The sequence below is a fragment of the Brachyhypopomus gauderio genome, chromosome 16, assembly GCF_052324685.1.
Source record: "Brachyhypopomus gauderio isolate BG-103 chromosome 16, BGAUD_0.2, whole genome shotgun sequence".
In the NCBI taxonomy this organism is placed as follows: domain Eukaryota; kingdom Metazoa; phylum Chordata; class Actinopteri; order Gymnotiformes; family Hypopomidae; genus Brachyhypopomus; species Brachyhypopomus gauderio.
This window is the reverse complement of record NC_135226.1, coordinates 1,860,847-1,875,291: the sequence shown is the minus strand read 5'-3', so window position 1 is coordinate 1,875,291 and position 14,445 is coordinate 1,860,847. Positions and strand designations below refer to the sequence as shown.

At 47.3% G+C, this 14,445-nt stretch overlaps 1 protein-coding gene across 1 annotated transcript in view; it reads right to left on the bottom strand.

Moving 5' to 3' along the window:
• Positions 1 to 2,173: 2,173 nt before the first annotated feature.
• The window catches only part of foxo1a (forkhead box O1 a), a 37,054-nt gene continuing 24,782 nt past the window's right edge, over positions 2,174 to 14,445 (bottom strand). Inside the window, exons 2-4 of the mRNA XM_076975747.1 lie at positions 9,395 to 9,586; positions 6,354 to 7,585; positions 2,174 to 6,240 (exon numbers count right to left, since the gene is read on the bottom strand). Of these exons, the coding sequence (XP_076831862.1) occupies positions 6,237 to 6,240; positions 6,354 to 7,585; positions 9,395 to 9,586 (1,428 nt within the window). The 3' untranslated portion in view covers positions 2,174 to 6,236. The remainder of the gene's footprint in view (positions 6,241 to 6,353; positions 7,586 to 9,394; positions 9,587 to 14,445) is intronic.

Here is a 14,445-nt window from a genome sequence, read left to right as displayed (position 1 = left end):
GGTTGGACAATGAAACAAACACTTTTACTGTGGGAGGTTTCATGGCTTAATTGGACCAGCCTGGTGGCCAATCTTCATTAATTGCACCAGTAAGAGCAGACGGTGAAGGTTCAATTGGGTAAGAGCACAGTTACACACAGCAAGACTGGTGAAAGATTGGTTTGATGAACATGAAAGTGAAGTCGAACATCTCCCATGGCCTCAGGAAACGTTTTCCTCCACCAGCATCACGTAGTGACCTGGCCACTATCCTGCCAGAAGAATGGCTTAAAATCCCACTGTGCAGGACTACCACTGTGCAGGACTTGTATAGGTCATTCCCAAGACGAAATGACACTGTATTGGCCACAAGAGGAGGCCCTACAGTGTTTTGTGGTCTAAAACCAGGTGTTTCAGTTTCATTGTCCAACACCTGTATATAGAAAAAGTGCACACTGGTACAAACATCAGAAGTGACCCAGCCAAAATAACCAAAAATCAACCTAGAAATAAACAGACACAACTACACTAGCAGGGTGAAACAAAAGACAACACTACACCGACTACCTATGCACAAACAGACATAAACCCACAATCCAAACAAAATGGCTGCCAGGCTCTACTCACCAGGTGCACACAAAAACCACCAATATATACAAATTAAGGGCCAAGCAAAACCAGCAACAGAGTCATACACAAAATAGCCATAGCACAATCGCTCTCTAACAATGTCACAAGTTAACCAATCTCCCAACACTCTACCGACACAAGAGCTACACAAAATGAGCTGACTGGGTCAGCTGAGGGCAGAGACGTATTACGATTGGCCAACGTAGCACGACCTGATTTTCCCAGGGGCAGGAGGGATTTCAGGAGCAGAATATGGAACAGAAAAACACATAACAGTGAGGTGTTAGTGTGTGTTGTTAAGTGTTAGTGTCTATATATTGTTAGGTGTTAGTGTGTATGTGGTTAGGTGTTAGTGTATGTTGTTACGTGTTAGTGTGTGTATGTTGTTAGGTGTTAGTGTGTGTATGTTGTTAGGTGTTAGCGTGTGTATGTTGTTACGTGTTAGTGTCTGTATGTGGTTAGGTGTTAGTGTGTGTATGTTGTTACGTGGTAGTGTGTATGTTGTTACGTGGTAGTGTGAGCATGTTAGTGGTAGGGTTAAGTATGTATGTATATGTGGGTTTAGGGTTATATATGTATATATATGTATAACTATACAACTCCTCTTTAAAAGCATAATGCTCAATATTCATCTGTGTAATGTTTACTACTAGTATTACCTTCAAATGTGCAATACTATTATTATTACAAGATCATACAATATTATTATTACGTTTCAAATGTGCAATACCCTCTTCAATAACAACAACAATTGCATCTGACACTTCACACTTTATTTTTATTTCTACTGACACTTTATTTTTTATTCTATTGACACGTTATTTTATTTATTTTTATTTATTTCTATTTCTTCTCCTAAACTCTGTTTGATTTGTTATTTAATTATGTAAATATTTTTGGCATTTTTTATATAGTGTACTTTTATTAAGAGGAGCAGCCGTAACAATTGCAATTTCCCCCAGGGGATTAATAAAGTATTTCTGAATCTGAATCTGAATCTGAATATGTATATGTGGGGTAATGGTCAGTACTCCCTGAGAAACTGCCATCTTAAGATATTAGAGTTTATGCTACCATCAATCTTCATGTTGTTATCTTCTTACTTGGGCGTCCAGGAAGCTTCACAGAAGAGCAGGATTACTAACGAGACACCCTTGTTAGTCTCGTCCCCTCTGATGAAGACATCTCCTTGGAGACATCAACCAAATTAAAATACTGATGACATACCTGGTCCAGCTCTAAGAAAACTACACCACTATGTTCGACACCTCACAGTTCTACACCACAGTTCTACACCTCTCTATTTGTTTCGTATTATTTGTTTAAGTGATATACTGTATGTATATATATATATATATATATATATATATATATATATATATATATATATATATATATATATATGCACCATTACTCACTAATGTCTGAGTTTTATGTCTTGCACCAAATGTTGCATGTACAGTTGAGACACTGTATAGTGTGTAATGTGTTTCAAATACAGGAGTAAACAAACACACAGGTAAACAAACACACAGGTAAACAGATGCACAGGTAAACTATGTACTTCGCTCTCATATAGTTTTATTTTCTACATAAGCTGATTGCACATTGAGATACATATTTTATTTGATTGTGAATCATTTCTGTACATAAGTTAAGAAATGTAACAGTTTCAGACTAGGCCACGCCCCCAAATGCTAGGCCACGCCCCAAATGCTCTGGCTCCCTGGGAAAGTGCAAGGGCTTCATTTACAGATTCTTTTATAAAAATTGGTCCAAATAAACATCTTTTTTTCAAATTTGTTTTTAGATTACATATTTTTCCATTTTTATATTTTTCTCTTTCTGTGTTTAATTTAAAAATCGCTGCTAAATACAAGAATAACATTGTCAGTTTACAAAAGGCTTTACATGGAAAAGGTCTACTGTCTAAATACTTCATATTTTTTCATAACATCAAAACCTCTCCACAACTCCATAGTACATATGAAATAATAATAATAATGTTGTCATCAGTAAAAACAAATCAAAGGTGACAAAATAATAGGTGCAGTACAAGAATGCATAGGAGCATGTGCTAGATGAACACAGGAAATACAACACACGCCTCATTTTGTCCAGATCTAAATTATTCTTATGGTTTACAGATTAATATTAGCACATATCTGTCTTAATCTTTCAAATGAGTGGCCTGCACAAGATTTATAATTCATGGGGTAATCAGTAATGGTCTGTAATACGTTTGTGTCAGTCTAATAGTCCCCCTGTCAGTGTCCCACATGAACACAAATATACAAGTACATCGTTTGAAGAGCAAGTATTTCCACAACAAGCTCAAGTCTGACATTTAAAGATAAACCACTGCATAGCACTTTAAACGCTAGAAGCTTTCATGTAAAGTGTAAATTACTCTAGAGTGAATGTTTCTTACATAAGTCAGTATTCAAGAAATCAAGGTTTCACTTGCAGGACTGATTCAAGTCTTACAGTTATGTACTGTACTGTACTGTACTGCAATTTACTGTACTGCTTTACCAACCGTGTGGTTCAACTTGCTGCAGACCTGGATGGAGATGTTGATATGATGGGCTGAGGGCCTCAGGGTACACTTTCCTTTAACTCAGAGGTTTTACAGACCAGAAAGACAAAGTGCTGAAATGTCAGTATAGCACTGTTCTCACATAAATCGCCCTTGTGATTTGCTTAATCAGTATGGCTGAACTAGAATGGACCAAATCATAGAGGGACAACTAGAAACAAATGTCCTTACCAGTGCAACTTCACCGAGGACATCCATCTGTGTCCAATATAGGCCTCACTTCATATGGAATTTCAGTTTAGATTCAGTGACCATTTATTTTGCAGTACTTTCCTTTAGGACAGGTGGGAATCTATCTGATCTACACCATAAAGACAAACTTAGACCCAAACACCTTAAAACATTCAGTTTATGTCATATAGACTACAGGTTCTGAATATTTACAGAACCTTTTCCAGACTGACCAGTTTTCTTTTGGGATGGCTTCATTTGCAGATAATAAAAGTTCTGGATCAGACGAGAAGAGGATGAAACTGATCTCACAACTGAAATGCACAACCACATCAGAGCAATTTTACCTGCGTCCGCTCACCTGCGTCCGCTCACTTTGGGCAACTAAGGGAATGGGTAAGAGTTCAGAGGGTTTATAATGGCCACATGAAGCCTGAACTACCAGCAAAATATCAAATCCCACTCTCACAGCTAACAGAAGGAGAGACAGACGGTAGTGGGACTACTCAGTTACTTAAGTCAGTTACTTAAAAAGGTTTTTTTGTGCCATCACTACAACTAAAATGGCAACACAAACTCAGAATGTTAGAACCATATTGACATGTAAATCACAGTGAAAGAGAAAGAAAATAAACAAATGTAAGACAATCTGTGGCGTGATTCAATCACACCTCCTCCACTCTAATAAATAAAGAAATGCTGACAAATCTCCCTATGTTGTGTTATATAAGTAGAGTCACCCAAGTGAGGACCGTCAGCAGGGACGCCCCCTCACGTACGCCCCCTCACGGACGCCCCCTCACGTACGCCCCCTCACGTACGCCCCCTCACGGACGCCCCCTCACGGACGCCCCCTCACGGACGCCCCCTCACGTACGCCCCCTCACGGACGCCCCCTCACGGACGCCCCCTCACGGACGCCCACTCACGGACGCCCACTCACGGACGCCCACTCACGGACGCCCCCTCACGGACGCCCACTCACGGACGCCCACTCACGGACGCTCACTCACGGACTCCCACTCAAGGACGCCCACTCACGGACGCCCCCTCACGGACGCCCCCTCACGGACGCCCCCTCACGGACGCCCCCTCACGGACGCCCACTCACAGACGCCCACTCACAGACTCCCACTCACTGACGCCCCCTCAGATTCACCCTTGCTGAGACCTCCTAGCTAGCTAGCTTGCATAGCCTCTCCTACCTGCATAATCATCCCCAATCGTGTTAGGAACCCGGTGAGAAACGCTCAAGTCCAATAATGCTCCAAACTGTCTTTTACCTACCTTGAGTTTTGCTAACCTTGCGTAAATTTAACAAACTCAAAACCCAGAGGTCTATGAGGTGGAGATTTTGATGTTAAAGGATTAAAACATGGATTAAAGAATGAGCATCACAGGAGTATTTTCCTCTGGATTAGCCAACTTAGAGGCCATAAAATATACTTGTTTTGCCTCATGAGAAAAGTTCCCAGGATATGACCATATAAAGAAACTCTGAAAGGGGGCGGATGTGTCCTTCAAGGGTCCCCGAACACTGAAATACATTACACACAGCTTACTCTAACCTCCACTAAAGCCAGCTGTACACAAGAACGATACATAACCATATACAACAACCATACACAACCATACATAAAGATACACAAAAATAACAACAACAAAATCAGAACAAAAGCTGAAATATATCAAATGTATACTTTTGCCACATATGTCTACCACATATTTACAAGAAATTAGGGAACATGTACAGGTTGAAAAGGGCCTGTGCAGTGAGGAGACGACTGAATTGATGATATCCAGGTTGTCTCTGATTTACACTCATTATGTCTGCTGTGCTGATTGCTTGCTGAATTGTGTAAACGCTCTGTACACCATATAATCACACCGCCTTCAGCATTGTGTCCGCTCTTAAAAAAAAAATACACCACATCTTCAGGGATTCAAACACACTGAGAACGGAGAGCGTTACGTTACAGTCCACACTGGCCGACAGCTTCCCATAATGTCTTCCGGGTTCTTCCGCGGAGGACTCGGTCCGAACAGAACAACGTACGGCCGTCTGTCCGGCTCTAGGGCCCGGATCTCTTCCCAGTAAGCTGGCCGTGGAACAACACAGAGGCAGCACTACACACAGACGTTAGACAGCCCAGCACAAAGACAAGGGCTGCAGTTCGCCATCTTAATAGCGCACACGAATAGATAAGGAACAAGACACACATAATGATGCAATGGCTTGTGTAAAAGGCTGGGTAGGGTGGCGGGTAATGCACACTAACCACAACAGCTCTCTAGGGCAGTGGGTGCCCTAGTGTACGATACCTCATCACAGTTTAAACAGAGATTGTGTTGATAACCATGGTAATGATCATAATGTGTGTGTGTGTGTGTGTGTGTGTGTGTGTGTGTGTGTGTGTGTGTGTGTGTGTGTGTGTGTGTGTGTGGCTGATATGTGGGCCATGGTTGTGGCCCCTGCCATTTACGACCTGATTTTGACCACTAGTTCTCTGTAGTGAGAAAAGGCAGGAAGTGAAGTGTCATTGGCTAAGGAGAACAGGCACCTGGTTTGGCACTTGGATTAAAGGTGCCCTGCAACAGCAGAGCGGGAGGTTCCTCTGCTCCTCGCTGAGTGAGGCTCCCTTTGGCAGTGTGCGGTCAGATCCCCACCATGGCTGGGGAGGAGCCTGGTGAGAGGTTGGGGGGAGAGGCATGGTGGGTCCTGGGGGAGGGGCATGGTGGGTCCTGGGGGAGGGGCATGGTGGATTTAGGGGAGGGGCATGGCGGGAGGCGGAGGCAAGAGCGTAGCTGGCACTGGTGAGCACAGCAGCCTTGGGCTCGTACTCTTCAATCGCAGAGTTTACCTGGAAGAGAAGAGCAGGAATGTCAACATAACACCTCAGTGTTTTGCTTAGTAGTGTGTGTGTGTGTGTGTGTGTGTGTGTGTGTGTGTGTGTGTGTGTGCGCGCATGCTTACCCCGACACCCAGCTGTGAGTGGTCTTCACACCATGTGGGGCGAACCCCTGCTGGCTCGCCATGGGGTCAAAGTTGAAGTCCAGCGAGTCCCCGTCCATGAGCGCGTCGTGCAGCACGGACTCCATGTCACATTCGAAGCGTTCGACGGGCATACCGTCCAGATCGCTGGGCAGTTTCTCCAGGTGGTGCTGCTGCCCGGCGGCCAAGCCTGGCCCATGGGCGTAGCCGTTGCTGTTGAAGCTGCAGTAGGTAGCGAGCGCTCCCCCGCCCCCTCCCCCGCCCCCCATGTGGGCGGAGCCTCCATACTGCATCTGCATGGCTGATTTGACCGAGCCGAGATTGGCCATGCCCGCCAGGCTCATGCTGGTCAGAGGATGCAGAGTGCGTCCGTTCATGGCCACGGAGGGGGGTGGAGTGTGCCTGTGCATGGTGTGTGGGTGGGACAGGGCGTGGCTATGGGAAGCCCCTCCTCCCATGAGTTCACCCCGCCCACTGGGGTAAGGGGGCAGCATGCGCCCGCCCGTGCCGGCAGAGACGACCGTTTCGACCGAAGGCATCATGTCTCCGCGCGGCTCAGAATCCGACGTCAGAAGCTCCTTCAGGAGTCCAGCGGTGCAGTTAAACTGGCCCACAGACGCAGGACTGGCTCCAAAGCCAGCCTTGTTTTCGGGGAGCGACTGCATGGACATGGGTGATAGGCCGCCCATGCTGGCCTGAGCATATAGGCACTTGCGATAGTCTTGCTGTGGCTGCTGGCTAACGCTAGCCAAGCCGGGCGAGGTGTAAGGGGGGTACCCAGCGTTGCTCTGCCTGAGAGAGGAGGGTGAAGACTGAGGGACCCCTGACCCAGGTCCTCCTACAGAGCCCACCACTGGGTTCTTGGGTGAGAGCAGGTTAAGATTGTCCAGGAGGTTCTCCATCACGTTCTCAGAGCTGCTGTGGCCCAAGGAGCCCGCCATCTCGGACAGACTGGGCAGGGTTGAGGTCATTTTGGTGGTGGAGCTGGGTACTGAGTAGACCATGTGAACGTCCGAGTCCCCTAGGTCATCCTGCTCAGGCATGAAGGGTGAGAGGCGTCCGCTCAGGGTGCTGGCGTTGGAACTGGTGCGGGGCCGGAAGGTTGTCCAGGCCTCGAAGTCATCGTTGCTGTGGGAGTTGGGGCTACCCGGCCACTTACTGTACTGAGATCCAGGACTTTCTGCACCTCCGTCGGGTCCGCCCTGCACAGTCAACTACAACAAACAGGACAGGAGTCACACACAACTAAAATAACTTGTGGGGCCCCCCAAGGATGAATTCTTGGGCCTTTATTGTTGAACATATATATGCTTCTGTTACCCCAAATCATTACCAAACATGATATTAGTTATCATCAATAAGCAGATAACACTCAATTTTACATTTCTCTAGAACTTAAAGCCCTAAAATCTATTAGCTCACTGTTTGAGTGCATAGGTGCACTCAAACAGACATGGATGTCATACGGACATGGATGTTGAACAATTTTTTGCAGTTAGAAAGTTCTTGGTAGTGATTCACAAAGAAATTATGTTCAGTCTTATTTAAATCAAATGAATCTGAAGGCCAAACAATGTGTTAAGAACTTTTTTTAAAGCTCAGCTTTAAAACACACATCATGAAATCATGTGTGCAGGACAACTTATTTTCACCTTCGAAATATCGCTACGGTCCAAGACATGCTCTCTCCTACTGATAGTGAGGAACTTGTCCATGCATTTATCACATCAAGGCTAGATTATTGTAACACTGTTTTATCTGCTCTCCCAAAGAGCTCTATTTCTTACCTACAGCGAGTTCAGAACGCTGCTGCAAGGGTTCTGACCCGCAGGAGAAAGAGAGATCACATTACAACGGCACTCACTGCAGTTTTAGAATAGATTTTAAGGGTCTGGTGATGGTTTTTAAATGTCTTCATGGCCTTGCTCCTCTGAGCCTCAAACGCACAACTACGGCAAACAAGACAGGAATCACAGACACACAACTACGGCAAACAAGACAGGAATCACAGACACACAACTACGGCAAACAAGACAGGAATCACAGACACACAACTATGGCAAACACAACAGGAATCACAGACACACAACTACGGCAAACAAGACAGGAATCACAGACACACAACTATGGCAAACAAGACAGGAATCACAGACACACAACTACGGCAAACAGGACAGGAATCACAGACACACAACTACGGCAAACAGGACAATAGTCCCAGAGTTGCAGAGACTGGATTGCTGGAACTCCACTCATTTCCACAGAAACTTTTCACTGTTCCCGCCTTAATAACAGCAATGGCAGTAAGCCTTACTGTATTCCCATGGCAACTCAAATGTTTCTTAAGCCCATAATATTGTGCGGACTTACAGTGCGGACTTACAGATTAAAGATGTGACTGGCTAGAAGGCTTGTCAATGTTTTGAGCAACTCTGCCATTATTTGTTACTAGACAAAAAGTCTCTAAGATGGGCGTTCAATCGCTTATTTATCAGAACAAATACTGTTTACATTTTGAGATGAAAATGTGTGGAGGTGGATGAAGACCCAGACTGTCCCTGAGCAGCAGTTTTGAGCGGGGCTGAGCTGACCGTGTCAGCGTCACACGCTGCTCCATTATCAACCGCATGTCACTGGCTGCGCACATCAGGACCTTGGTCACTACTAACGTCTTAATCAATATGTCGTTGGTCATGAGCCACTGTCGTAGGTTGAGAAACAATGATAAGTATTTACACGTCTTCAGTCCATATTACCGATGGGATAGTTAAAACAACAAACCAATGATGGGGTGGTTGGGGGTATCAGGGTGGAGTTGAGAGCTGGGATGGGGTAGTTGGGGGGTATCAGGGTGGAGTTGAGGTGATATTAGTGGTTTATTTGAGTTTGGGGAACACCTGGGGCGATAGGGTGAGTGGAACAACTGTTGTAGGACCAGGGTGGGGGAGGGTGGGTGTAGCAACAGGGTGGGGTAGTTGTAGCTGATGCAGCAATGGGGTGAGGTGTAGCTGATGTCTGCGTACCTTCTTCTTGGCGGCCCGTCCGCGGCTCTTGGCGATTTTGCTGGTGTTGTCCATGGAGGCGGCTCGGCGACGGGGCGACTTCCCGCTCTTACCCCCCTCAGGGTTTAACATCCACCAGGAGCTCTTCCCCGTCCCCTCGTTCTGCACACGCACAAAACGACTGTGCAGAGACAGGTTGTGCCTGATGGAGTTCTGAGGGAGAGAGAGAGAGAGAGAGAGAGAGAGAGAGAGAGAGAGAGAGAGAGAGAGAGAGAGAGGGACAGTGTCATGATGAGGGTCTGCCTTCTTTCCCAAACATACTGCTGACGGTAAATCACCACAGTGCAAATCCTCCACCCAGCTGTGCTCTCCTCATCTCACTCTCTCTCTCCCTTTTCTCTCTCTCACTCTCTCTCTTCTCTCTCTTCTCTCTTGACCTTTTCAGTGTGCCCTGTTTCAATGGCCTGACCCTTCTGGGCTCCCGGGGCCGGGCGAGGATGATGTGATGGTGTTGTTTTGAGTCTGGACCAGGCCCTATCTTTACATCAACAGACCCTTTCACATCACCTCCACCCTACACCTCAGTGACATCACAGTGACACCTCGGTGACATCACAGTGACACCTCAGTGACATCACAGTGACATCTGTAGCTGCTTTTCATTTGACTTGACATCCTAAACACGTCGAAAGCTGATGGCCCCATAACAAGCTGCTCCTCACTACACAATAAGAGACTTCATGTGTGAAGAGGGTATCATGTGAAAACACCTGCTCTCCACGCCCAGAACAGAACGGACATGATCCTGTCCCTCTGTCTCTCTTATCAGTGTGCTGATCACAGGTTACACTGGAGTCAGGATACACACACACTCCTACACACACTCCTACACACACACTCCCACTCACACATCCAGCAGCTTATCTAGTGTCAGTATCGATAACCATAAACACCAGGTAAAATTAGTCTGTCTCTATCGGCAACACATGGGTTGTACTTAAAGCTCTGTCAAAGATGGGAGACTAAATGACTACAGTGCAGCAGCTCCATACACACACACACACACACACGTACACACACACACACACACACACACACACACGTACACACCCACACCCACACACACACACACACACGTACACACACACACACACACACACACACACACGTACACACCCACACACACACACACACACACACGTACACACACACACACACACACACACACACACGTACACACCCACACCCACACACACACACACACACGTACACACACACACACACACACACACACACACGTACACACCCACACACACACACACACACACACGTACACACACACACCCCCCTGTGCCTCTATCATTCACGTGTGCCCCTTTCATTCACGTGTGCCCCTTTCATTCACGTGTGCCTCTATCATTCACGTGTGCCCCTTTCATTCACGTGTGCCCCTCTCATTCACGTGTGCCTCTATCATTCACGTGTGCCCCTTTCATTCACGTGTGCCTCTATCATTCACGTGTGCCTCTATCAATCATGTGTGCCCCTTTCATTCACGTGTGCCCCTTTCATTCACGTGTGCCTCTATCATTCACGTGTGCCCATTTCATTCACGTGTGCCTCTATCATACACACCATACACATGTGCCTCTATCATTCACGTGTGCCTCTATCATTCATGTGTGCCTCTATCATTCACGTGTGCCTCTATCATACACATGTGCCTCTATCATTCACGTGTGCCTCTATCATTCACGTGTGCCTCTATCATACACACCATACACATGTGCCTCTATCATTCACGTGTGCCTCTATCATACACATGTGCCTCTATCATTCACGTGTGCCTCTCAGGAAAATCATAGACAGCCCTCCTGGTGTTCTTTATTCCATAAAGGCAGAGTCCCAGAGTATAAGGTTCACCAGGTGACGGTCCCGGTTCACCAGGTGACGGTCCAGGTGCGCTGTGCTAGTGTAGAGGGGCGGGTACACGGGGGCACATGTTAAGCTTCTGTACAAAGGCACTAGGGGGCGCTACGGGGGGCAGATGATGCTGCCGACATGACCAGGTACTCAGAAACACAGAGGACATCTGCAGTGCCATCTCCACCTGCTAGGTCAGACATGGTGAAAAGCCCATAAAGTTCAAAGCACAACCAGGGCTTTAGTGTGTGTGTGTGTGTGTGTGTGTGTGTGTGTGTGTGTGTGTGTGTGTGTGTGTGTGTGTGTGTGTGTGTGTGTGTGTGTGTGTGTGTGTGTGGGAGAAGGAGAAGAAGTCCTCCTGAGTGGAGAAGTCCCAGAACAGTGAAGAGGCAGTAGATGGAGGCAGGAGATAGAGGCAGGGGATGGAGGCAGTAGATAGAGGCAGGAGATGGAGGCAGGAGATGGGGGCAGTAGATGGAGGCAGGAGATGGAGGCAGGAGATGGAGGCAGTAGATGGAGGCAGGAGATGGAGGCAGGAGATGGAGGCAGTAGATGGAGGCAGGAGATGGAGGCAGTAGATGGAGGCAGTAGATGGAGGCAGGAGATGGAGGCAGGAGATGGAGGCAGGGGATGGAGGCAGTAGATAGAGGCAGGAGATGGAGGCAGGAGATGGAGGCAGTAGATAGAGGCAGGAGATGGAGGCAGGAGATGGAGGCAGGAGATGGAGGCAGGAGATGGAGGCAGGGGATGGAGGCAGTAGATAGAGGCAGGAGATGGAGGCAGGGGATGGAGGCAGGAGATGGAGGCAGGAGATGGAGGCAGTAGATGGAGGCAGTAGATGGAGGTGTTCCTCCAGGTGTTCCAGATCACGTCACACTGAGGCTCGTTCCCCTCAGCTGGGTCTCCTAGGGGCAACGGGGTCTGATGTCGGGAGACTCATTATATCTAAAGACCCCAAGATACCGTCTGATGGTCCTAGTATAGCATCAGAAGATACGTCTTCACAATAGGTCTATATCTTTACTACAGCTCTATAATAGCAGACAGATGTGTGTGTGCGAGCGTGTGTGTGTGTGTGTGCGCGCGAGCGTGTGTGCGAGCATGTGTGTGTGTGTGTGTGTGTGGGTGGGTGTGAGAGTATCATGCCAGAAAATTATTACAGTGTGAGTCCTATGACCATCATATATCAGCAGGGTTGCAGGAAGCACAGAGGCCTTGATACACACACACACACACACACACACACACACACACACACACACACACACACACACACATTACCCAACACCTCAGTCACAACACACACCACACTCTAGTTCACAGTCCATTTGCAAAGAATTTACCCATAAGCCCTTAGGTCAGTTCCAGTGTGGGATGTTTTTGTTGTCGTGCCCATGTGAGACCGACTGAGTCCCTGCTAACTTGTGCGCTCAGTGAGGTTACATTCTGTTCCATGTCTAGGAAAATAAATCAGAAATTTACATGATGCAACAGCTGGAAAAAAATTGTAGCCAATAGGTAATGTATTTAGCCCACATTACCACAGAGTGACATGTCCTCACGTTTACTATAACAATAAACAACAGCTCCTACTCCAGCGTAAATATATGTTTGGACTAGTACTTTGACAACTAGAGTAACTAGTGTAGAGTTTACGCTCAACTACTGCCGCAATACTACCTGATATCTGTAGGCAAGTGAGGTATTTGTGTGGTGTGGAGGTGTATGTGGTGTGAGAGGGTTGGGGGTGAGGGGGTGGGGTGTTAGGGGTGAGGAGGTCAGAGTTCGGGTGTAGGGGTTTGGGGAGGTGGGGTTTGGGGTGTAGGGAGGTGAGGAGGTGGGGTTTGGGGGGGGTGGGGTTTGGGGTGTAGGGGTTTAGGGTGTAGAGGTTTGGGGAGGTGGGGTTTGGGGTGTAGGGGTTTAGGGTGTAGGGGTTTGGGGGGGTGGGGTTTGGGGTGTAGGGGGTGAGGAGGTGGGGTTTGGGGGGGTGGGGTTTGGGGTGTAGGGGTTTAGGGTGTAGGGGTTTGGGGGGGTGGGGTTTGGGGTGTAGCGGGGTGAGGAGGTGGGGTTTGGGGGGGTGGGGTTTGGGGTGTAGGGGGGTGAGGAGGTGGGGTTTGGGGTGTAGGGGTGAGGAGGTGGGGTTTGGGGTGTAGGGGGGTGAGGAGGTGGGGTTTGGGGTGTAGGGGGGTGAGGAGGTGGGGTTTGGGGGGTGGGGTTTGGGGTGTAGGGGTTTGGGGAGGTGGGGTTTGGGGTGTAGGGGGGTGAGGAGGTGGGGTTTGGGGGGGTGGGGTTTGGGGTGTAGGGGTGAGGGGGTGGGGTTTGGGGGGGTGGGGGTCTGACAGACTGAGAGTTTGTTACAGGCCTGTAGAGGGAGAGGGGAGGAAATACCAGAGCAGAACTCTGTGTGCTCTGAAGGGACCTGGCAACCCAGAGGCTACAGCATGTCAAATTTAGAGAAGCCCAGTTTCCCACTTTAGGTCATGTGTGTGTGTGTGAGGGAGAGTGTGCGTGTGTGATTGAGTGTGTGTATGTGTGTGCATGAGTATGCAAGTGTGTGTGTGTGAGTACACGTGGATGTGTGTGTGTGAGTGTGTGTGTCTATATATATATATATATATATATATATATATATATATATATATATATATATATATATATATATATATATATATATATGTGTGTGTGTGTGTGTGTGTGTGTGTGTGTGTGTGTGTGTGTGTGTGTGTGTGTAAGTGCATGAGTGTGTGACTGCACATGTGTGCATGTGTGTATATATGTGTGTGTTCGTGTGTGCACGCACGTGAATGTGCATGTCTGCAAGTCCGTGCGTGTGTGTGTGTGTGTGTGTGTGTAAATATGAGTATTTGTATGTGTGTATGTATGTGTGTTTGTGGACCTTTTGAACTGAAAGTGGTACACCAGGGTGTCACTCTGCCATGGCCTAAAACAGGCACACCGTAGGTGCATATATCGGTGTGTGTGTGTGTGTGTGTGTCTGTATTAAATGTACCACTGTATATTTATGGGTGTGAATTTACCGTCCAAACTGTAATAGCAAAACTGGCCAGGCCAACACCTAATACTAATAAATTATAATAAAAAAAAAAAAAATAATATGATCGTGATGATATTGATGACCTCACATAGGA